We start from the raw sequence: 25,693 nt of genomic DNA, 5'->3' as shown, positions 1-25,693 counted from the left end.
TTAGATGTTATTAGGATATTCGGCTCTAATCTAGTTTGTTTTCTGTAGGTACACATGGATATGGGGAATCCTATGAGGCAGCCACCCATGGGTCCTCCACCTCACCACCCGATGCAGGGAGCCCCCCCCACAGCTCCTCACTCCATGCCTCCTTCCCCCTCCAGGATTCCTTTTGGCCCCCGACAGGGATCCGTCCCCGGCAGTGCCACTATGCCCAGAGAGCGACTTCCAAATACCAACGCTCCGCCTCGCTCCATCTCCCCGTGTCCCAGTGCAATCCTGGAGAGACGGGACGTCAAGCCGGATGAGAACCCGGGCGGGAAGAGTCATAGTCTTTCACGGGCGAACGAGGGCTTGTACGCAGATCCTTATCATCTACAAGATGGAAGAATAGCTATGGCGACAGCCCACGGACCACACCCGGGCCTTGATGGTCCGGACCATGCGTACCACCGTGCCTCCATCCGCTCCACTAGCTCTTACACGGGTCCGAGTCCCACAGACACTGTCGATCACCCCTCCTTATACAGGCAGAAGTCCAGAAACAGCCAACTGCCCACTCTGGGCTCAAAGACGCCTCCACCATCGCCTCACCGAATCTCAGAGGTAAGGATGATTGACATCCACGGCGGTCCTCCTCATATAGGTCCCATGGAGCGAAGCTCCCCCGGGCGACAGTCATTCAGGAAAGAAGAGTTGATGGGCGCCAAGCCTCGATCACCTGTGGTGTCAGATATGGGAGCGCCCATCCTTCCCGCTGGGGACAACCAGACCCGGTAAGTCCTAAGAGGTGGATGAAATATGCATTAGAAATGTCACTCTGGCCACACTAGAAAATAATGTTCTGCATCATTGCATGAACTAACCCTGCATCCACAGTTTCACTCTAACCAGAACGTCACATTGCTGTTTTGAGCAGATGCAGTGAACTAATAATGCACATAGTAGATTCTGCTTACACAGCAGTTTTTCTCATTCCAGTCCTGACATGTGATTGTTATTAAACCTGCAGAATCATAAAGCTGCAAAGGCTAAAACAACAAACTAAACACATTATATTGTTAAACCTCGAGAGACCCTCAGTGCTCTTACAAGAACATTTATTTTTTACCTTTGTAGTATGTGTGAAAACACTCCTACAGCAGCTACCGCAGGCGTTTTATCAGAAACAAACCAGTCTATATATGTTAAGTCTCTAGTTTCAGAGCCTCAAATCCTCACAAGTTCTAGTAAATATTAATCATGGTTACCACAGCTTAGGATTGATCTGTAAAAACATGCAAAACTGACCTAAAGTCCTGGTCTCCACGTAGTAGCTATTTTACTACGTTAATATAATCGTATTTTTCTATCTTGCTTGGCTTAGTCTCCTCTCACACAGACCACACATTCATACATTGACACCACATACCAACAGCAGTGACTCATATTTCATAATATACCTCGAAAAACCTCAGCAAATGTTTACCTTTTGGAAAAAGGGCTTTAGAAATGAGCTCAACAAACTCTCATGTTTGGAAAATATACTGGGAAACGTACAAGACTCAAGAGTTGTAGTTGTTTTAGGGCTTATGTTATCTACTGGTTTGTTTTTTGTCTAAACCATTCACGTTCTGTCTCCATAGTTCAAAAAGTCTGTCTGTCATACATGGAGATGAAAAGCTTAGTAGGATTCAATATGATCTAAAGTTAATTTTCCTTTGATTGGCTGTGATGCCTTCCTGTGTCACTGTTGGTGTTTTTTCATCATCCCATTTTGTTTTTATTTTTACCAACATATTAAAATCAGCTTAAAGAATCATCTAAATAAACATTAAAAGAAAATGACAGTTTTGCAGGAAACTTTACGGATTAACAAATTTAAAAACCAACATGGAATTGTATCCAAGTCAAATTACTTTATTGTTACTTATCGTATTGAAATTACAAGTGTAGTTTATTTACACCTTATTTACACACTCTACATTTTCAAGACAACGAAATGTAATTTATTATTATTTTTAGTTTTCTTCCAGATATTGTTTTGGGGTTGCTTTAATTAACCATTCTACACACTTTGTTTTTTACTTTTTAATAACGTATAGTGACTATATTATTATTATTATTTTATTTTATTTTTTTCTGATCAATCATCACAACTTAGAGCCATATTCTTCATAAATCAGGATACAGTGAGACCGAGCTAATATTTGGGGGAGACTGCACTCGGCATCAGTGCTGAAAGTAGAATTTTCTGATGTTTCTGCAGAGAGCGAATGAAGGCTATGGAGCAACAGATTGCCAGCTTGACTGGTCTTGTTCAGCATGCACTTTTAAAGGGTCCTAACACTAGTGGCACCAAGGAGCCTTCAAGGTAAGCACCAACAATAAAGGAGAGGGTCTTACCTATTGATTCAGCCAACACTGTCACACAAGCTTAGCGGTCGCTCGTCTTTATGTACGTGGCTTCTGTTTGGCTGCAGGCTCTTGTTTTAAAGTTTGCTTGACGATTTGAGAGGTTTGTGCAAGATTTTTATGCTCGAAACTGACAAGTATAACAACATCAACGTCATCTAAAACTTTCTGGTTTGTCTTTCCCATCGTCATGTGTTTGTCTGCACTAATACTTAACATAACAGAGGGTTAAATAGCTTTGATGAATTACTGTTTTTCCTTCCTGTAGTGATTTATTTCTCTTTGTGACAGCAGTGAGAGACCTCCGAAGACATCGTCTCCAGCGCACAGCGCACACAGCTCAGGTTAGTGTAATGTCTGTGGGAAATAATATAGGAATCATTTGACACAAGTGATGACACAGCCTGGGGAGATTGTCTGTTTTCAGCCCCATATTATAACTGGATGTGATGAAGGATTCAATATTCAACGCGCTACATCCACAAATGCGCCCCCTGGTGGACAGATAAAACGGAACACATTAGCTAAACTATAAACAAATGAGACTTCCTGGTGATGTGGTATTTTAAAAAATAAAGGATTCCAGAGAACATACATATTTGAATTAAAAAAAACCAATAAAAAAAGACTAGGGAAACACAATCAGTATGTGTGTGTACGTACATATATTGTCTTTTAAGAAATGTGTGTATAAATCACAGGAAACAAATCCATCATTGTCAATCAAGTACAATTATTATCTGTTTATAGAAATACCAGGGGTGAACTCTGATCAGTGGCCTTGCTGTTTTTTCACATTGTATTGCATATTAAAATACTAAAAATGATGTAGTAAGTGGTCAAGAACAGCAAAGTAATTTGTCATTCACAGAACTTCGAGAGAGGCACTTATATATCACACCCACCTTAATTATGGTGCAAATAAAACGGTGAACTCATGATGCCTTTCTACACACTGCTCTATTTAGTTACTGCTGATTGGTCGCTAAAACACTGTATCTAAATGAAACTTCTATGTTGCTTTGTCAGACGCGATCAAAGGCTGCGATTTGTTGGCTGGGCGGCAAAGCTTAAGGTTGCTGTTAGGGTGACTGTTATGGAGAGGGATGTTGATAGGGATAGCGCCTCAGATTTTGTTAAATGCAGGTGTATTTTTAAACGTAATTCACTTAATTTTAGTTGATTAAATCCTTTAGAAATCATTATTCACAGTTTTCTTATTTTGCTTTTACAAGCGCTACTTTTTCTTTCCTTTTTTCCTTGTTTTATTGCTGCAATGTCTTGTGCAGACAAGTCCACACATCAGTGTCAGTCAACAGTCTGCAATGAGCAGCCGTGCAAGGGCTGGAAAACAAAGTGAGGCTCCATGTCTAGTCAGCTGGTCGTATTTCCTTACAAGCTTCATCCCTGTACAGTCAGTTTAATCTGACTTAAAAGCCATCAGGGCTAACACGATCCCCTCAAAGCACTACTTACCGAAAAACAAGATGCTATAACTCTAAATCCTGCCAAGATGATTCAGTGATTCAATTGCATCTGCCATGCTCTGTGGGCAGATCCAGGTCTAATATAAAGATGTCCCATCTCACGAGAAGAAGATGCATTTAATTGCACAACTTTTAGAATGATTCACTGCATTCTTGTGTGCAACGTGCTACATGTACGTGAGAATGCAGCGAAGATCTAATCCCCGAGATTGATTCTCATTATGCAGGTGAAGCTCCAGTGATTGTTACAGTGAGAAACAAACGGGCCACACACACGTCCAGCAGTGTACATAGCAACCTGTACTTCAGGTTGCAGCTGCTGCACAGCATGTCAGACAAACAAGAGTGAAAAGAGTTTGGAGATTAGAAGGACAAAAGTTTTTTCACTGGTTGGCCAAACAGAAGCAAAGTCCACGTCAGCAGGGCTTAGAGTCAGCATGAAGCTATTGTCGGGCTGCAGATGAGACGGATTTGAATGGCTGCAGCTTTGTGTTTTTGTTTTTCTGTTTTATCCTTTTTAATATAAAAATGTTGATGTACCATATGAAATGTGTGTTTACACTCTTAACATAATGCTTTTTCAATGTAAAGTTGAATTCCAAAATATATATTATTTATATATATTTAAGAGGTGGATTCCAGTGTTGAGGTGTCTAGAACTTGATCATGTGTTTTTATATACTTATTTTGTGTGTCCAGGGGGTTCTCCGGTGTTGGTGCAGAAATATAATGGGCCGCCTTCAGATAAGAGCCCCCTCAAAGTCAACCTCCACCTGTTTAGGAAGAACGTTTCTGACCTTCGGTTGCAACTGCATCAGATGCGTCAGCTACAGGTAAATATTTCCCCTGATTCCACCTGAATGATGTCACTTAACCTCAACATATATCTGAAATCAGGAATGTCAGGAGGGAGATATGTTGTTTAGAGTTGGCTCTGGCTGATTCGTTTTTTCAATTTTATCCTGGACCTTCATAAGAACCAGTTGAATGTCTATTTTCTGGCCTTTATTTGACATTAAAGATAAGGAGATGTTCTTCACAAAATGTTGGGAGGAAGCTCCAGAATCTTCAAAGCTTTAAAAATCTCCAAAAATTTAAAAAACAACCTTTTTTCAAATGTCCAGCTCCAGAATCAGGAGGTTTTACGGGTGCAGCTCAAAAGGGCAGAGCAGGAGATCAGTGTTAAACTCTCTGAAGCCATGCGACGTTTGGAGGACCCTGTCCAGAAGCAGAGAGCTACGGTGGAAGAGGATCGACACAAGTACCTGGGCCTGGAGGAGCATGTTCTCAAACAACTCAGGTGAAAACTTACGACGAATGTCACAGCGACGGTGCTGCCTGACAACATATAAAACAGATTTATAACTGTGTTTTAGCACCAGAAAGCTAGTCATTACCTCCACATTTAGATTGATAAAAGGTCACCATTTATCATCACGTCAGTAATCCTGAAGACAACCAACGCCCTGAGAAGATCAGTCTTGTATAGACATGCATGAATAGGAGTGACTGTGTAAAACAAAGAATCAGAGTCAGAGGCTATTTTTTCTGCTTCATCTTTGATTCACTCGTTTTTCAGTCAGAGCAGCGATCGAGTTCATTTGCTCTTTAAAGAAGTGATAATGAACTTGTTAAATGCTCAATGTAGCATCAAATACTAAGTCTAATATATTGTAGATTTTACTTTTCTTTTGATTTGACTCTTCAGGTTTTTTGTATTTCCCCAAAAGTTTTATAATTTCTTCTATCATTGGTAGAGTAAAAATAAATCTGAAAAAGAAAAAAATGCATCACATGAAATTTTAACAAAATACACAAACAGAGCATAAAATCATTTAAACAACTCTCTTTGAACCACATATTCAAACACAGAGTTTGTTTTTTTATTTCAGTAATATTTTTGTTACAGTACATGAACATTGATACATTTTTAGTTTTATTGTATGCTGTGTTTTGTGCTGCCGTTTAAAAAGTAGCTGAGCAGCAGCTGTTAGAATCCTGGCAATTGAATGATCTGTTCCCTACCTCATTATCAACATTTCTTTTTTGAACCCTTGTGTTATCTCAGGGTCAATGTGAGATGTTTACATATTTAGTGGTAGACGTTGTTCTTTTTGACCCAAGAAAATCACAGGGGTTAAAACAATTACATATTTTTTTTGGACCTATGGGTCACCTTGACCCTGAGATGATACAAGGGTTAATAATTACACTTTTAATTTGATTTTTTGTGAGGAATAAAAAAATAAAAGTTAGGAATAAAAAAAATAAAAGTGAGGAATAAAAAAATAAAAGTGAGGAATAAAAAAATAAAAGCGAGGAATAAAAAACACAACATCTTCGATGAAAGTAAAAAGGAATAAAAGTTGTTCCATCATCCTCAGATTAAAGTCTTAATTAGAGTATTTCTACTATGGTTTTTAGACTTTATAACAAATACATTTTTTGTTTAGATTAAACATTGTGTTGTGAAGTTTATGTGATTTCCACATTGCAAAGACCTCAAACCAGAGGATTGTTAGAGGTTATTATTGACTGATTGTAATCTCTTTTTATTCTTTTATTATTCAGTATTTATTATTTCCTTTAAAAATGTGTCTAATCTTGATCTATCCTGAACTGGCTGATGTGTGAGTTCACAGGCACACAATGTTATTTCTGTCTGAAACAGATGGTTGATTTCAAAAATATATGCGGGAAGTTCATATGAAAAAGTTTTCAACAAGAGGAAATGCCTGGATAATTCATAGGTTCACCAGTAATGTGGTTTTGGGAATCGTGTAATCGTATCTTGTCCAAATATCTGAGTTAGGAGAAGAATGTGCTGAATGCAGCAAGAATTTTGACCTATCAAAAGTCTTCTCAGATGTCTCCAAATATATTTATATAACGCGCATTTGAAAGATAGCTTTTTTTAATAAATGTGTGTTTTACCCTCTATTGGTTTCTATAGTGAGCTGGAGCAGTATGTAGGCGTTCTACAGAAAGACGCTCACAGAGTTGCGACTCTGAAGGAAGTGGAGGAGGGAGCGGTGACTCTGAGGAAGGTGGGAGAGTCACTCGCGGGCCTCAAAGGTACGATAGGATTCAAGATTTAATCTAGTTGTTTTTTTTACACTATTTCTGATGCTGTATTTTCACCGGTGCAGGTGAATTCCCTGCCTTGCAGACCAGGATGAGAGCTGTGCTCCGAGTGGAGGTGGAAGCTGTGAAGTTTCTGAAGGAGGAGCCTCATAAACTGGACAGCATGCTGAAGAGGGTCAAGAGCCTCACAGACACACTGAGCAGTATGAGGAGGTAAGTGGTGACTTGTTTGTCACCTTCGACCCCAGTTTCTATTCATCACATTATTGAACTCAACACCTATTGTGATTTTTTGTTTGATTCTATAAATCAGGAAGAAAGTAAAGTGAAAATAATTGTGCAAAGAAAAGCATCACACTAGCCATTTTCCCATCAATCAAATTAAAATACAGACCAATTGAAAATATTTCCGGCATACCACGTGACTGGTTAGATGTGAGCTTGCGGCCTCCCGCATAATGTGACACAAAACACAATGATCTCCCCTCACATCTATTAGAATTGGCGGATTATTTTTGCTAGACTCCTTAGCAACCGACAATATTTAGTCTTGGAGCCTGCAGGAAAGATGAGTTTTTTCTATTGAGGCAGTGTTTTTAGCTGATCTCCACAGAGCCCCAGACATGACATGGTGAAAAAATAAAATAAAATACATTATTTTGAGGAAGAACTAAACATTGGAGGATTGGCTTACTTTGTTTTTTTGTTCAGACAGTATTTATATTCCACTATGATTGACACCGGAGAGTGTATTCTGAAGAATGAACTACCTTAGTATTTCTACAATTTGATTGAGTTTCAAAAAAGACACTAACCAGGCATTCTGGAGAATAAAGTTGTGTCTTTAAACAATGCATTTATGTATCTGATGCATTTTAAAACAGAATTATCAGCTCAAATATACCTAGACATCAGTATGGTCTGTAATAGTTATAAATATGTAAACATATTCAGATTTCTATTAAAATACAATTTCATATCCCTTTCTTCAAATCCAACAAATCGTAGAATCTGAAAATAAAAGTTTCTTGTTCTAATTCTGAATCATTTACGCCAAATTTTGTCAGAGCTTCACACTTATTGTCCACTTGATGGCGCGGTGGAGCAAATGAAGCCTCTCTAAGGCATGAGTGGTTCATGAGGCTTCATCTCGCCATCACTTGTGTTTATAACCTCCTATACTTGTAATGTTTATTGTTGCTCTTTAATATAATTTACTGTACTGTGCTTTTATTTTATGTTATTATAATTAATATTTGTTTTTTATTGTTTTGCTATTATGTGTGTTGTTTTTTATACGTGTACTGTCATGTCACTTATTAAAGTCATGTTATAGTTAATCTTTTTTTAACTGCTGTGACAAAATATAGCTTCAAGTATGGAAAGAATAAAGGTATATCAATCAATAAATCTATCAATCACTCAACAACATCAACTATAGTCAATAATAATGTTATGACATCCAACATGACACCCAAATTTTCTAGAGCTAAGTTAGAGGCTGTGTGTGGTTGAAGTCATTTTATGTAGTCTTATATGTTGACAAATAATCTTTATTCCCCATTTATTTCCAAATCTATCGTCAGAGCTGAATGTGAAGTTATATGGAAGTACTATCAGGGGCTGATAAATAAAGGTAAAATGAGAGAATCGATGGCAGATATGTAGCAATTCTTCAACAGAGCTGCCAACAGTCAACCCAGATTTCACCCCCCACTCTCGCTAAACTTGAGTGAATAATTTTACAGCACAATACTGGAACTTATTTCTATTTTAATATGATGCAGACTCCAGAGCTGCTGCTGCTGCTGCTGCTGCTGCTGCTGGAACTGTGATCGTAAAGAAGCAACAAATATGAATGGCCTAGTTTTTTAGTGACCAAACAAGACTATTCAAAGTTCATTGTTTGATTTTAATTTGTTCTTTATTTAAGTGTTAAGTCGGAAATTAAACACATTGAAAGAAAATAATCAATAGTTTGATATTATTCATGACATCGCAACCCTATTTCCAATATAACTAATCTTCAGTTCCTTGAATCAAATGGGTAAAAGGAATAGAAATCAAGCTAAATATTTGAAAATTATTATTTTAATTATATTTTATATAACTTACAAATCTGATGTTAAAGCACTTCTTTCCAAATATTTGTATATTCACTTTAATCTTTTTAAAAGGCAATTATTATTCAAACACAAAAAATAAAAAACAAGAACCAATAGTCATATTTACTGACAATTTATAAACAATGTGAATATATACATAATAGAATTGTAAGTCTCTACATGATCTTTGACCCTTGTGAGGTTTACAGTCAAAGAGGGTTTTGGGCTGCACTTAGCCCAAGGTCTGCACCCAGGTCTGGTATAAAGAGATGAATATGATTCATCTTTGCAGGTCTGTCACTGAAGCTCCTCATCCAGTCCCTGACCCGGTGGGCAACGTCCGCCAGGTAGAGACATCCTTCATAGCTCCCGACTCCACAACACTCCCCTTGGAGCCTCAGAATTCCACAGTCAAGTCCGAAGTGATGCCTTCGTCTCCCGTGGTCATCCATCACATCCAGAGCTCTCCGGTCCACATGCACCAGTCCCAGCACTCTGCGGCTCTGTCTACTCAGCCCAGCCCTCCGCAGACACCCCCGCTTGCTCAGAGCTCTCAACTCAGCAAGAGTCAAGGCCGGGAGTCTCCCAGGGTGGTGGATCCACCAAGTCCTGCTCATCGCAAGAAGACGAATGGGAACTCTGTGAATAATGGAAACGGCTTGTCCAGGCAAGATCATGTCATTGAGGAGCTGCAGAGCAGTCAGGAGAAGTGCAAGAGCAGAGCCTCTACCATCCAGGTGTGTTCACTGAAGTCCTCATATTTGTTGCGATTGTCTTTATTCATCTAAATGTTGTGTGTTTGCTGTCGCTGAAAATGCATTAAGAATGATGTATAACTCAATATGTATTGATTTTAAATAGGACATAATAGAACAATTGACTTAAAAAGTCTTCAAATGCTTCCTGCAGGCAGCTGAGAAGGAGTGGGAAGAGAGGAGGCAGAACATGGGCCAATTTGATGGAAAGGAGTTCGATAAGCTCCTCCAGGAGGCCGAGGCCAACATGATGAAGGGTCTTCCCCCTTTGGAAGCTGGAGAGAACACCACCCTGCACAATTCTGCCTCTGCTGACTCGTCAAAAACCCCCAGTCCTCTGCAGTCACCGACAGGTACAAGTTTCGTTATGACAAAAGGATGAGCTGAGCTGAATGTGTGTTTGTGATGTTTCAGATGCAAAGGAGCCTCCCTCTGAGTCTGACTCAAACAGACCCCTCAAGAGGGGACCCGAAAAACTCCCGAAGCCAGCGATTGAGAAAGCAGCCAAACCTGTGCAGGAGAGGTCCAAACCTGTCAGCAAGCCGACTTCTTTAGTAGGTCTCACGCGACAAGGATCGGAAAAATCTGGAAAGTTTCCACCACCGCCACCTCCAAGGAAGACCTACTCCAACTCAGGAATGACCACGACACGTTCTGGAGAGGTGGTCTACACCGGCAGGAAGGAGTCTGTCTCGTCCCAGGTAGGTCTTTGACCCCATGAAGGGATGTAACCAAGTATGTTTTTGTGAGTGTTTACATGTCCGTTAGCATCTGAACAAACTTTTCAAAATACAAGCGGCTACACACAAATTAATCCCTGTGGCTAATATATCAATGAGAATGATCATGTAGAAATTTGATTTATTTTAATGAATAATTACTAGTTAACTATAAATATAACTTGCTAAAGTTCTTAATAAGACTCTCCTCCTTTTTCTTTTTCCTTTTTGAGTTGTTCTTGGTCGTCAAAGGTATTTTAATCTGAATCTTCTTTTAATGCTGTGGGCTGGTGTCTGCTCCACAGGAGGGCGAAGAAGAAGCTCAATCTCCAACCTCCCCGACCAAACCTAACAAAAGTCAACCGGAGACTAAGAAGCCTGCGACCCCTCCTCTTGTACCTGCACCTCCCTCTAAAGAGGAGGAGGACGAAGGGGACAAGATCATGGCAGAACTCCAGGTATGCTGTCCTCACACACACACAAACCACATTTGAAATGTTTTGGCTGTGGAGGATTTCAATCATTTTCTCTTGGTGTCGGGTCAGAAGTGCGGGAACTAACCCGGTAATGAATTCTCCTGGTTGAGGTGTTCAATTTCTTCTTCAAAGTCCCTCTTTCCATTTCCTCTGCAACTCTCTGCAATATTCAGGTTTTCCAGAAGTGCACAGTTAAAGAGGTTGAGCTGAAACATACAGTAGAGCCCACTCCTGGGATGGAAGCACAAATAAGAGAAATCAGAGCAGGGGATTTATTGCCCCTCAAAGAGAAAAAGGTAACATGTTTGTCTTCATCAGCCTTTCGAGCTAACCCCGCCTGCCTCTGCCGTGTGTGTCAAAATATTCACGGCCTAACCTCAACACTCGTGTAACTGCATCCTTGCTTTGGCTCTGGGGAAACATGCAACAACACCGCCTCCTATCCCGCCTCCGATCCCGCCTATTCTCGCTGCCTCTACTTTCAATCCCTCTGGAAGTCTTTCAAGATTAAGCCTGCAAGATTACACCCCAACTTCTACTCCTGTTTGTTTAGATGTTTCTTCCAAATCAATAAACACTTCTGCACTTTGCTGTCTGACGTTCTCAGACGTCTCATGTCTTGCTTTACTGATTATTTCATTTTGTTGACACCATTGCTCTTTAATGATCTACTTATTTTTTATTCACGATTACAAGAAGTGATGGTCTTTAGAATAAGTTGTAGTTTTTTGTTTGTTTGTTTTTTTTAAAAGCATTTTCCTGAAGTTGTGCAACTTTATCTTGACATACCAGGCACAGGCACATCAGATTTTTATTTATTTATCTGCGGCTGGAATACAAGTATGTGACTGCAGCAGAGCAGCTATCCAGCCCTGCCTCTGTGTTTTTAAGCATAAACTAAGAAAACAAACTTCCACTGAGACTTGCCAAGGACAAGATGTGACGTCTATCAAATTTGGCAGCCGGGTTGGTACTTGTTTGTGAACATTTTTTTTTAAATGTATTCTCTGCTTCTGTCAGTTTATACATTCATAGTTAGACTTTACCACCATTGATTTATAAGAAGTTCTAGAAATAACCAAAAGGCTAGTGAGTTTGATTAGCTTCTGCTAGGAGCATTTAAGCTAAGAGAAAAAGTCAAGAGCGAGCTGAGCAAAATCTAGAAACTTGTTATGATTCTCTGTCTTTCCTTTTGCCTGAGGCCAAAGTGAAGCACAGAAAGTACAGTATTTTGAAACGTTGATCCTTCCTTTGAGACAACGTTAAGAAAATGAGGACAGATGGGAGGAGCTTTAAGCTCTTTCACAGGAAAAGAAGCAATTAAATACAATATGTGTTACGAAGTAAATAGATGGATGGATACAAATCTGCATAAAGTTTTAAATAATAGTGTTTTTGTTAAATTAAGATTTATTCAAATAATTGAAAAAAGTTGCAGACTTGGATCACTTTGGGTCAATTAAGTAACCTTGCATGCTGTTGTCTTTCTCCTATTTTATTTAGCCTCACTTTCCTTTGACCTTTGTCCGCCACTATTCTCAGCCGACTTCCGCAGACTTTTCTGTCGCACATTGATCTGATGCTTTAAACTGATTTATGTGACTCACTTGTTGGTGTAACTATATGCATTTAATAGATACTGGTCAAACTGGGAGCTTAAAAGTAGCACCTAAATTAATTTGACTTCTGTAATGGTCAAAATAAAGTAAAATAAAATGTATTACACTTCACTTTTTTTAAAAATCTTTTTTATTCAAGCTAGCAATGGCTATTTTATTTATTTTAAATTTACATGTTTTAAAATAACCATAAATAAAGGCAAGATATCACAAACCACCATAAACCCAGAGGTTTCAGTATCACAATCTAAACTGAAACAATATACTTATATATGTCAAATAGTATTTCAATACACATACATTCTGGGGATTTGTCTATAATTAATGGGTTACTTATGTTCTCAATTAATTAAAGAAATCTGAGGAACAACCTAACTCCAAAATCTAAATATTCTTTCCCCATTATCTTGAAAAGAATAAAGCTTTGGGAAGAATGTGTAGTCATGTAAAAAGTAGCTTATACTGCCTTTCTTGCACAAAGAGGCTTATAGTCTTAAACCATTTGTTCATTAGTTTATACTGCATGCATTTAAAAGTAATAATTTCCAACACATCAAGAAGGAACACGTTCATTCAACTGCAGTGTGGCTCCCTGCAGTTGCTGATTGTTTTTGCTACTAGCGACGTGTCAATTCAGCAAATGGCAATGGCACAGTAATATAATCCCCTCACGCACTGTCCTAGCAGAACTCAGAGCCCAGTCGTGATGATAAAGATCCTGACACCGATGAAAATGGAAATTCCGCCGTTCGAAAAAGCCAAGGGGTATGTACTTTAGCATCATCACACCTTATCAACTTACTGCTTCTCTTCATGGTTTGACCTTGATTACGTTACTTTTCAGGTCATTTACTATGTGACGGGAAAGATTCCCAAAGAGCTCCCGTCAGCTACGGAGGAAACCCCCGAACATCGCGAGCCAGCACCGCCTCCATCTCAGGTGTCAAATGTCAATGTTAATGAGAATTCCTCGAGCCAGCAGCAGCAGCTGCATTCGCCAGTGTCGCCCAAATCGCCACCGCCTCCGATATCACCCAAACCAGTCGGACTTAATGGATTCAAATTCCCCCGGAAGCAAATGAAACGAGCAGAGTCTTTGAAGACCTCTGCAGAAATTGAGAAAGGAAAAAAACTTAAAATTAGTAAGGAAAAGAAAATACATTTTCCTTCCAACAAACACGTAGCACGGGAGCCTGCAGCTGCCGTGGCGCCCCCTGCTGGTAAACCGTTGCCTATGGTGTTGGCACCAGAAAAAGTTGAAGTACCTGTGATTGATGACAAATCTGTTGATGAAGAGGCAGGTCTTAGCCCGGACCTACCTGGAGAAGAAGCGCCTCCTCCTCCTGACAACATCGCTTTTATGGTCACCAACACGAAGGTTCAGGCGCTTTCTTGCGGCGAGTACCAGGAGCTGGTCAACGCCAAAAAAGACAGCGTTCAAACTGTTACAGTAGGAAGTTCAGTGAAGCGTTCGTTCGCGGTCGAGGATCCAAACGCTCCTTTTGACAACAGCTACAACAAGAAGCCCGTCATCATCATCTTTGATGAACCAATGGACATCCGCTCTGCATACAAACGCCTCTCCACCATTTTTGAGTGTGAGGAAGAACTGGAGAGGATGCTGTCGGATCGTATTGACGAGGAGAGCGAGGAGTCCGATAGCGAGAGGAATGCGGGGCCGGTAAAGGAGGCGGTTGATGGGAAAAAGGCCACTCGGAGCAATGGAGACCACACGAGCCTATCATCCTCTTCTTCGTCGTCAATATCTGAGCTAACCGAAGGTGGAGATATCAAGGCGGACGGGAAGAAGAAATTCAAATTCAAGTTCCCGAAAAAACAGTTTGCAGCGCTTACACAGGCCATTCGTACTGGCTCCAAGTCTGGCAAGAAGACGCTTCAGGTGGTGGTGTATGAAGACGAGGAGGAGTCGGATGGTACTGTGAGGCAACACAAGGAAGCCCAGCGGTACGAGATCGCTTGCTCAAAGCCTCCCCCAGAAGCAAAGTCCACCAGTTCTGTACCACTCAAAAGACACAACTCAGAGACTCAGTGCAGGACAAATGAGATCAGGAAGAACACTTATAAGACCTTGGACAGTTTAGAGCAGACCATCAAGCAGCTGGAGACCACCATAACCGAGATGGGACCCTGTTCTCCTGATGAGATAGATGCAACAAAAGGAGGAAATGGGATGGTCTCTGAGGGGTTAAAAAGGTCTTCCTCCCTGCCTTCTTCCAGAGGTCCCAAGCTAGCCAGCAAACCTTCCTTTGAGAGGAAGTCTAAACCTCAGGTCCTCCCTCGCCCAGCAGTCATCCCACCCAACTCCACCACTGTCCTCAGTGTCCCAACCACAGTTCAACAGGTCTCTCTCTAGCTCTCGTTGCTCCACGGGGCTCTGGGTCCTTCTCTTTTAAACCTACCTTCACTCCCAAGCTAACCGTTAAAATCACACAGTCATTAATCCACTCCACAGGCAACGTAGGAAATGTCGCCTGTGACTTTCTCCCTCTTTTAAATCATGGTGACATGATTCCGGTTGTCAGATTCCTACCCACCGTCTCTTCTTCCCACAGTTCATTGCTAGAACTGTGTGTTTTCAGCAGCGGTCCTTTAATCACTTAACTTGATTGTCGTCCTTCATTTTGACTGCATGTTTTTGTGTAGAAGGTTGTAGGTCCCTCTCGGTGCATGGTCTTCTACTGGTGTCAATCATTCAGCTCATAGATAAACAATCCCTGATTTCTCACTCTTTTCTATTTGGTGTGTCTTCCCTTCTTTTGTTTTATTTTTTGTTTGTTTTTTCGTTTGGATCCCCCTGCAGAACACCAGTGTCGCGTCCCCCACTAGTCGGATGCCCATCCCTATGTCTGCGAAGTCCAGGCAGTCGTCGGCTACTGACAAAGCAGGAAAGCAACAAAAACTGCAGGACGCACAAAGGCAGTTTCGCCAGGTAGTTTTATTGTAGGGATTCAGAGGGATCAAAAGTATGAGGCATGTGTATTCAGACGGGGGAAAACTTACAAAGTGTTAAAAAAAATGAAAAAGTAAATCAAGTTCCCATTCGCTCGAGTGACAAGAAGGCATGTTTGACTCCAGACTGTTACCCCATAACATCACTGTACTGTATGCTTCTGCATGTCCACACTGCTCATGGTTTTCACTGTGTTGGTGACTAAACAAAAAAAGGAAAAGGAAAAAAAAGGAATCCTGTCATCATCTGAGTTGTCATCACACCCAGTATCCATCACAGCTGAGTTCCTAATCAGTGTCGCCAAAACGTGCCCAGGACGCTTGTGGCTCTGTTCAGATCCAAACCTACCTTGACTCTTGTGAACTGCTCCCTTCGCTCAACCTCTGCTTAAACACAACACAACTGCACAGCTTTTTTAACCCCACGGTGACCAACTGTATTCCCACGGACAAATCACGAATCATCATCACTGTTTGCTCACACCTTCTGAACCCTAACACCTGAAAATACCCCCCAACTCTTTGCATCTTGTTTCCTGCATCCTCGGCCCCCTCGGAGGGCTTATCACTCTCTCTAACTCAGACACTTACAGAGATGCCCGTCTGCCACCGCTGTCTAACATGTGTTTCTTTGGTAACATGTCCTCACACTTATGTCTATTCTTTTTTTTTTGTTTTAATGGAGCCTTTGTATGTTTTAGTTGTCGTAGTGGTGTATTTGTTTGTTTAAACATAGTTTGTTGTATCCAAACTACAATGGTTTCATTTGCAAACACTGCTTGTATCGTACAATATATATGTATATAATATATATGTATATTGTACAATCTTCATTTCCTTTATTAAAATTATTTAATCCAGATATAATTTACAAAGAAAATGTATCACATGTTTCTTGTCCCATTCTTGAACAATTCAATTTTAATATAAACGTATTCAGTCATTTGCCAACAGATTGACTGAGATGTGAATAGAATATGAAATTGGACAAATAAATATGATTGACTTATCAGTTCAAGTAACATGTTCCTCAAGTTCTCAGAAGTTTGAGCCTCACAGTGTTTAAAATGAACTTTAGTAGTTTGGTAACATTTAGTTGTTTTTTTTAACATTGTCTTGCCATTTATGTGTATTGTTTGATCAGATTTTCTTTTTGTTTTGACATCCAGTATCTGTTTGGCATCTCTGTTTACAGGCTAACGGAAGTGCTAAAAGAGTGGGAGGGGAGCATAAAACCATTTCCCCCGCTATTCCCACCTCGAAAATCCCTGCTTTTTATCCTAGCTCAACTAAAAACAGCCCCCAGTCTGTGCAAAACTCTGATGCAGCTAACCCCATTAACCTGTCTTCCTCCTCCTCTCTGACCAAATCCTCCATCTTGTCCTCTCATAACCCCCGTTCTAGTTCCCTGCCCTCCTCCCACATCCCCTCCCTGTCTAACGGATCCCTAAAACTCCCCACACCCTCACAGCACACAGGTAAAGCTCTTTCGTTTTCCTCACAGACACAGAATGGTCGAGTGCACTCCTCCTCTTCCTCCTCTTCATTCTCCTCCTCCTCCCCCTCCCCTCTGTCGCCCACACCTTTGGGCCCAGGTGGAAAGAGCATCCGAACCATTCACACTCCCAGCTTCAACAGCTACAGGTCCCACAACGGCAGCAGCGGCAAATCCTGCATCCCAACCGCTACAGCAGCCAAGGACGCTTAGCCCCTTTTACGCCTCTTTTGTCTTAGGTGTTCAGCGGGTAGTTCTTTTTTTAACCCCTTGTTGTTGTTTTTTAAGTTGTAAAGTATTAATAATGCACTCTGCCCTTTTGTTTTTATTTCACACTGGCATTCTCTCACCAACGCTTTAACTTCCTGAAGGTGTTTTTTTAGACAAACAAATATAAAGATTTATGGATCTGATGGTGTTGAAATGATGTTTTCTTGCTGTAGCAATGGTTAGGGAATGTAGAGTTTATGTACAATCATGTGTAAAGAGTGTTTTATTTTTTAAAAGCAGATAACCATAGTATATTTAATCTGTCTCTTATTTTTGCTTGATATTCGACACACTCCCTTGTAAATGCCTTCTATTTTCATGATGGACACAGATTTGATTTTTATTTTTATGTTCCACAAATATCAACTGCCAATCTCTGTACCATATGAGACAAAATACTACCATGATTGATTACCACTTTCATTTATGTGCCTATGTGCCAAAGTTGTTATGCTATGGCTGAGATTCACATGGACAGTTTGATCAGAATCAAGTCGTGAATATTTATTTGCAAAATAAGGAGTTTAAATTGAATATTTTAGTAATATGTAAAGGCTAATTCAGGCAAAGATTACAAACATTTGACACAATATTAGTAGACAACCCTGACATGGAAGGGATTGTTCTTTTGAAATGTTCCATATCATTTTTGATATTAATAGCTTCTCCTCATCTATGCTTCAAACCTGGCATGCAGTGGGTCACATCGTAAGACTTAATTCAGTCCTGCATGAGAACTCTCTTGCTCGGGTTTTTGGTGAACTTTCATAACTGATTAACACTGTCCATGTGAACGCAGCCATTGACTCAGTCAAGGCTGAGCTCAGTCTTAAGAGTTTGGAGAATCTAACCAGGCACTCTCCCTCTCTGGGTGACCTCAGTATTTGCACTGCTGGTTCCTAAAGAATGGTTTAAGTTAACATGTTTCGGTCAAAATAGACTGTTCTAATAAAAGATTCTACATATACGGAGCAAATTAAGACAATGTGTACATAGGTCTCCAGAGTTAGTAGTTTTGTTAAGGAACCAAAGTTTATTTGTAAGCATGCCTGTCTGATACTGTCGGAGAGTGGTGTATGAAAAAAAACATGTTTGCACAGATCTATTTTGTAAATATTTGGTTTCTTTCTTTTTTGTAAAGCTTTAAATCTAATGATATCGGAGCTATTTGTTCGAAACAAAGCTGTGTTGGATCAGTAGAAATAAACTTTGCATGCATGGAAATCCATGAGCATCATTGGTGTTTTTTTATTTTATTTCCTGGAATTGTTGGGGAACCAGTGGAGGATGATCCACCCAAACCAGAAAGTGAAGTGTTCCTTAGCTTCACTACACTTTTGTCCTGCCAGCATCTGTGTCAGTAGAAGGTAAGATTCTTCTTTATGATGCATGTCAGGAGAAAAATGCAATCATAGCAGTGGAAGTAATTCAGAGTTAGTTATTTGAATGTCATTTAACTTAAGTATGCTTTGTTTGTTTGTGGATAATTGTTATTTCTGTAGATTCTAAATTTGATACACAACTGATTTAGAATAAAGTCGTTTTCGATAGACAATGAGAGCTAGTAAGCATAATTCATAATAAAAGCATATTTAAATGTCATGTTTCATTTTTTTTATTATTATCCCTTTTTAGTTTCTTGTGTTTAATTAAAAACTTCTAGATATATAATTTATGTTATAATTTTTCCATTTTGGTCAAAATATAAAATGTAAATGTTCGATCGATTACAGTAAAGTTGTCATATCCTTACAAAACCGTCACAATAAAATATATTGAAAGATAGAAATGTATTGTTTGCACTTCTTTTCTCTACAACTATAAAGGTACTATTGAGAAATGTGTGTGAGCTCATATTTTGATTGAAGCCAATTGTGCATGTAGGATTGGTCAGTAACTGTAAACACTTGTCTTCTAAGATGGCCGCCTCACGTGGCCGTCGTGGAAATTCACCAAAGTTTGTTGTCTTCTAGAGGGAATCTATTCCCAGCGACTTGCTGGCCTGTTGTGTCTTTTGGTGTGAGTTCTCAAACAGGCTCCCACAGACTTGCTGGGAATCTGTGATTGTTTAATCTTTCTCAGTGTGTGAAAGGCTTTTATCTGACCTGGGCCTGTGAGTTGTTGCAGTGAATTGATGCAATGCAAGGCAATGATTATTTAATATGAAAGATTATCAGTTAATCAAGTGACTACTTGAAATGTGTGTTAAATGTAGTTTATTGATTACATTAAAGTTGTCATATCCTTACACATGCTTTAAGGTTACATGTTTCATTGTGATTTTATACTAAAGTTAACTGATTTTGGTAAAGAATGAGGGTAATGGGTCACATTAATGAATATGAATTCACTAACATTAGTATTTTTTTTATTTCAAGATGATACTGAATTACATAAAGTAAATTGTATCTCAGGCTCAGACTCCTGACCTCTTCACTGGAGTAAGAGGGCTTTCTCTGACTCCTGGTATATCTTATTACAGTTATATTAATTGTGATTGTAATCTATGGTGTGCATGGGGGAGACTGTGTGTGAGTACGTGTTTGTTTGTTGGTTCTTTCACACATTTTTATTTTTCTCGGAACTGCAAACAATTCCAAATTTCATTTTTGTCCACAGAGAAGGTGCAGAGTGGCTCATAGTCTTAACATTTCTCCATATTAAAATAAAAGGTTCAAATACAAAATCATTCATTACCTCAACCCAAGCAAATTTCAGCCTTTCTATCGCAAGGTGAAGTCGTTGGGCTCAACGTCAAGTGGGAGTCACGGTGAGCGCAGTCTTCGTCGTCTTTTTTACTGCTGCCTATAGAAGAGAGTTTACATTCACACCTCACATTTATATCTAGTCTATTTACACATTTAACTAGTCACACAATACTGTACAATTGACCTATTGGTGATTGTGCTTATAATCCAATTAGAAATGCGTGTGCCTTTAGTTTTCAACCACACTGAACATTCTTGAACATTAACTCCTGATCAAGAACAATGCAATGAGGAGTCATTACCTTATCAATACAGACTGAGACCAAAGACAGACAAGCATTAACAGAAACCAAAACTACACATGTTCCCATTCTAGACACTGTAATAAACTCATATAAGATTATTCAATGGATTTACTTAGTTTAATCAGATTAATGCAGTCAAGTTATTTGATGGTTAATTTAAAAATAAAGAAAAAAGGGAGTTTGTGGGACTTCTAGACTAGAGGAACGGCAGTGTAAACAAGTATTGGATTCATTGTGATGTATTGTGAGAACAAACAATAGTACAAATGAATATGTGGTTGAACCAAAAAATATAATACATTTATAGGATATTGGGGATGATTTGATTCTGCTGGAAATGTATATTCGTTAAATAAGAGTGAAGTCATGTATTTAAATACACTAAAAGCTGATTGTACCGTACATCTATGGTAAAAGGCTTTTTTAATAGTTACTTTAAAATGATCACATACTCGTTTTTCACACTCATCAATGTAAGTGACTATAAAAATAAAAATTACTTACTTAAGTGGAGATTATTTTTAGGGTTTGATCCAACATTGTTTCGCATTATTTTTTAAATTGGTGAATGAAGCAGGATACTATCACATAACAATAAACAGTACAAATAATTTTAACAAATAATTATTGTTGAAGTAAAATTAACAATCAAGTTATTAAACTTGACAGTGTTAGGGTTCACCATCGACCCTGGCCAGGTCACCCTGGTCTGCATGTCAGTCATTCAGTTGGACTTGACAATACTTAACAAAAGGGAGTGTTTCAGTCTCACAGGTAAGTCATTAATATATACCTGTGTATGTGTACAGTTACAAACAATGGTCATTTGGTAATCTTACTGACACTTCCGGTTTTACTGGACACTTTACCGAAACTTCCGGTGTCATGTCTCCGCCCCTTCCATACTCATAGCAAGTACATGGACTGGTCCTGCTGGTCCGGTTGCTGCCGAGATCATGCACTGACCGACTTTAGATATATAATGTAGTGATGGCGAGATGAAGCCTCATGAAGCACTGAAGCCTCCCAGCCGAGTAGTTCATCTTTGGAGCGAAGCCTCGTGAGGCTTCATTTGCACGACCATGCCATCATGTGGACAATTGGGAGCATTGCATCTTTGTGCGCAAATGATTCTGATATTAAAAAATGTGCTTGACAATCTTGTTTTTTTTTTAAATAATTATTCATTTTTATTTAAATGGTCGTCTCCAAGCTCTCATGCAGGGCCCTATAATGCCTCAGCATTGATGAAGTGTTGTTGTTGTATCCAATTTCCTGGGAACACAACAGACACTTCACCTTTTCAAAATGAAAAAAAAAAAGATGGACATAAGTACAAGGCATGTCCAATGGAAACTATATATATATATATATATATACACCCATTATTATCTTTTATATATATATATATATACTTTATATGTGTAAAATATAATAATGGGTCTGTGTATATATATATATATATATATACTGTATATAGTATATATAATAATGGGTGTGTGTATGTGTCTGTGAGAATATATTAATCACAGGCTGTGATTCACAGCCTATATTCCAACATCATTATACCTTACTAGGAGAGATCAGCTCAAAATGCTGCCACACGGGGGAAAAATGCCTTTTTCTCGCCGGTTCCATGATACTAGTAGTAAACCAAAGTTTGCTATAGTCAACAATCCGCCAATCCAAGAGATGTTTCGTTTCCATTGCGTTTCGAGGCCACTTTTATTCTGAGTTTCGCGGGAAGTTCACGAGCGATTACCGAAACGGTCACGTGACGGGCTGGTTCACTCAGCGCTTCACGAGCCGGTCACGTGACTCGTTCAAGCAGCGCTGCTCGAACCAGTCACGTGACGGTTCGGTTCGCGAGGCCTCGAACGTCATCACTACGTCACCACCTACGTAACCAACACACGCCTTGATACACACTCATGAAAAAATTCCTGGATTACTCGACACACGCTTCGAAGCCTCGACACAGTCGGTAACATCACTAATATAATGTGAGAACGTTTGTCTGAGGTCAGTGGAAACTACTCTGGTTGTGGACTAAACACCGCGAGACCAGATCCAAACAACTTCCTGCTCGAGATGATTCAAATCCACGCCCAGCAGCACTAAAGCGGTGAGTATTTTTTATTTAAATACATGTCGTTATTGAGTTTTCAAAGCTTTAAAAACGTACTATAAATAAAATAAGGAAAGAAAAAATAACGATAAAATAAAAACAAAAGAGCAAAAGAACAATTCACAACATAAGCAGACTGTTCAGCTTTGCTCAGACCACAGTCGCGTTGACACGACACTTCGTTCAAGGGCTTTGTAAGTTTCCAGCTTGTTCCTTGTCATTCAAAATGTTTTATTTCAAGTGATACGTAAAAAGTAAATCCCTCATTTTGAGACTCCACATGACTCCAACTCTTGGCTTCCAACAAATAAGAGTATTTTATTCTTCTGGACCAGTTTGTTAACTTTAATTTCTGCTTTATTTTATTTATAGGTAATTTCCCAGACCTGCATCTTTATTTTATTTTTTAATAACGGTAAAAACTAAACTTGCATGCATCAAACTTTAGTAAATTTAAATTTTGTTTCATATTTAACTCTTTATTTGACCTGATAAAGCAAATATAAGTGCTTGGTTTTTATTTGCAGGTTCAATTTAGCTTACAGCTAAACGCAGGTTTAAAGGAATGTTTTTAGAAGAATAATTTGACTTCTGAACAAGCGACCAAGTACAACAACATGTTTATCAGTACAGCCTGCCCAAATCATAGGGTGGAGAATAAAAAACATCCATTTGGGACAGTGTACATGTCCCAGTCTTTGCTTGCAGGTTGGGAGCCTTTCCCAGGCCAGTCAGGGAGAGATTACAGGTCTTTGTTTTAGGACATTGTTCAGCCTTGAGTCTCTCAGTTGCAGCTTTATCTAAATGTTTATCACATTTTTAACATGCAATTTTCTTGCAGATCTTCAACATCCTAAGCATAGATCCAGCCTCGGTGTAAAGCAGGAAGAATCTGTGATGCCCAGTTTAAAAGAGGAAGAGCAGGAGGAGCTCAGCCCGGATCCAGATGAATCCAAGATAACATTCAGCCCAAGCTCTGTGAAGATTGAAGACAAGGAACCTGAGGTTGGCTTCCTACACCTTCTTGAAAAACAAAATGATCCAGTCGGAAGCTCAACTCAACACATAGAACGTAGAGCTGCTCAAAAGAGGCCTTCTCCTCCTCCTTCTTCAGATTCTGAAACTGACAACAGTGAGGATTGGAACAAAATACCTGACCAAGACTTTGTAAAGAAAACTGCACATGTTTGCGTTACATGTGGGAAGTCGTTTAGATGGAAATCCAATTTGAGTAGACACATGAGAGTCCACACAGGAGAGAAACCCACGCGAAAGAAACCCCTTTGTTGCTCTGTTTGTAATAAGTCATATCAATGGGAGCATGTTTTGCGAGACCACATGTCAATCCACACAGGAGAGAAAAGGTACAGCTGCAGTTTTTGCAGTAAAAAATTCCATTGGCCCTCACAAGTTAAAAACCACACTTGTGTTAACACGAATCTGAGTTTTAAAACATCTACCCGGTGCCCTGATTGTGGGAAATCTTTTAGCTCTGTTTCAAGTCTCACCGCTCACCAAAGAACACACACTGGTGAAAAACCATTCAGTTGTCACGTGTGTGACAAGAGATTTGTTTCCAAAGGTGATCTGAAAAAACACCTTGACACTCACTCAGACGTAAAACACAATTGTCCAGTCTGCCACAAATCGTATAATACTTCACTGATTCTGAGACGTCACATGCAGAATCTACATGCTGAGAAGTGGGCCTTCACATGCCCAGTTTGTAGCAAAGGTTTTCCTCTGCGTTGCGACTACAATCGTCATGTTTTTATACACACTGAAGAGAGACCATACGCTTGCTCTGTTTGCTCCAAAAGTTTCAAAACAAAAGCAACACTTCAAACTCACATCTATGAGCACACAGGAGTCAGACCTTTCAACTGCTCCATCTGTCACAAAGGTTTTGTAAGGACTAATTCATTGAAGGAGCATATGAAGATTCACACACGGGAGAAACCACATAGTTGCTCACGTTGTGGTGAATGTTTCCAACGGGCCTCACATTTGAAACAACATGTCCTACTTCACACAGGGGAGGAAAAATAATGTACTGTGACTTTTAATGTTTTTACAATGCTTTTGTGCATTTCATCCATACAATACTATATCTTTTTTCTCTTTTTTAAATAAACAGTTGGAACAATTTGAGGACATCAGAAAATGTTACACCCAACTGTGATACTTTTTTCCTTGGCATTCCGAATGTGGGTCCTGTTATGGATATGCCCACATGCCCCTTTTGATGAGTGGTTCCACAGGAACAAATAATTTGATGTTTTATAATGTGTGTTTTTGTTTCATGTAAATGTTTAGATTTAATTTTCACAACAAATGACCCGTTTTTAAAATGAACAAATAAAATGTATTCTTTGAAAGATGTCTTGTCTCTGTGTGCATAACCTTTTAATCACATTGTGTAGACTCTTAGAATCTACATAAGCAACCCCCTCGGCTAGAGTAGCACCCAGTCTCACACCCCTGATCTCATTTGAAAGTGTTTCCCCACACCTCCTCAATGGTGTAATGGTGATCCCCTGAGCTGGTTCTGGACACAACCCATGGTTTGTGCTCTCTCAAAGATCTGCCATACCAAAGGTTTATATATCTAAACAGCTGTGTTTTTAAGAAAGTAGATGTTTTGATTCAAGAAGTACCAGAGATACTAGAGATACGAACGATCTAAACAGATTGCAATAATTAAGAAACTACTAGATATTTTGTGAATAATTTTGTCACGAGAAATCTGAAATAATCACCACAAGGCAGCTGTTTAGCAATATCCCGGGTCACTGGGACATCTTGTGGTCCATAGCTGGTACTACATCAACGACAAAACCGCATTTTCTAAAACTATTTCTTTAAAAAAAAGTTTTTTTCCGGATTTAATGAAACAAGATGCAAAAATGCACGTATTGTCCTCTGCTTTAACACCCCCCACCCCCCACATACTGCTTACAACTTAATAATAGTCCTACAAAACAAGTAGTCACGTGACATTGTTTTGCTCTCTGACCATATGCGTGAGCCTTCATGTGGCAGTGCGTGGATCTGATTTCCGTTGTAAGTGAATCATATTAAATATAAAATAAGAAGTTTAATGTAAATTATGTGTGGTTTGCAGTGCACTTAAATCGTTTTATTTACGCATAAAAATACTTTCGTTTGCTGCGTGTGA

At 39.4% G+C, this 25,693-nt stretch overlaps 1 protein-coding gene and 1 long non-coding RNA gene across 10 annotated transcripts in view; both read left to right on the top strand.

The window, feature by feature from the left end:
• Nucleotides 1-18,598, top strand: part of LOC148082700 (sickle tail protein homolog) — a 102,955-nt gene extending 84,357 nt beyond the window's left edge. For 4 of the 9 annotated variants that reach the window (XM_087789969.1, XM_087789963.1, XM_087789971.1 and 1 more), the window contains 16 exons: nucleotides 49-776; nucleotides 2,249-2,353; nucleotides 2,686-2,738; nucleotides 4,581-4,714; nucleotides 5,006-5,181; nucleotides 6,835-6,956; nucleotides 7,031-7,178; nucleotides 9,363-9,807; nucleotides 9,980-10,178; nucleotides 10,240-10,526; nucleotides 10,850-11,002; nucleotides 11,194-11,316; nucleotides 13,324-13,404; nucleotides 13,484-15,001; nucleotides 15,461-15,589; nucleotides 16,805-18,598. In XM_087789969.1, the coding sequence (XP_087646095.1) occupies nucleotides 49-776; nucleotides 2,249-2,353; nucleotides 2,686-2,738; nucleotides 4,581-4,714; nucleotides 5,006-5,181; nucleotides 6,835-6,956; nucleotides 7,031-7,178; nucleotides 9,363-9,807; nucleotides 9,980-10,178; nucleotides 10,240-10,526; nucleotides 10,850-11,002; nucleotides 11,194-11,316; nucleotides 13,324-13,404; nucleotides 13,484-15,001; nucleotides 15,461-15,589; nucleotides 16,805-17,317 (4,914 nt within the window). In that variant the 3' untranslated portion in view covers nucleotides 17,318-18,598. The remainder of the gene's footprint in view (nucleotides 1-48; nucleotides 777-2,248; nucleotides 2,354-2,685; nucleotides 2,739-4,580; nucleotides 4,715-5,005; nucleotides 5,182-6,834; nucleotides 6,957-7,030; nucleotides 7,179-9,362; nucleotides 9,808-9,979; nucleotides 10,179-10,239; nucleotides 10,527-10,849; nucleotides 11,003-11,193; nucleotides 11,317-13,323; nucleotides 13,405-13,483; nucleotides 15,002-15,460; nucleotides 15,590-16,804) is intronic. The other 5 variants (XM_087789965.1, XM_087789964.1, XM_087789966.1 and 2 more) reach the window with 5 other exon arrangements.
• A 3,721-nt stretch (nucleotides 18,599-22,319) lies between these two features.
• Nucleotides 22,320-24,895, top strand: LOC148082699 (uncharacterized). The gene is made up of 2 exons (XR_015710842.1): nucleotides 22,320-22,512; nucleotides 23,357-24,895. It is a non-coding gene; the product is annotated as an uncharacterized LOC148082699 (long non-coding RNA).
• The last annotated feature ends 798 nt before the right edge of the window (nucleotides 24,896-25,693 follow it).

Source organism: Callionymus lyra, chromosome 4 (assembly GCF_982586985.1).
Source record: "Callionymus lyra chromosome 4, fCalLyr1.hap1.1, whole genome shotgun sequence".
Classification (NCBI taxonomy): Eukaryota; Metazoa; Chordata; class Actinopteri; order Syngnathiformes; family Callionymidae; genus Callionymus; species Callionymus lyra.
This window is presented reverse-complemented; position numbering and strand designations above follow the sequence as displayed.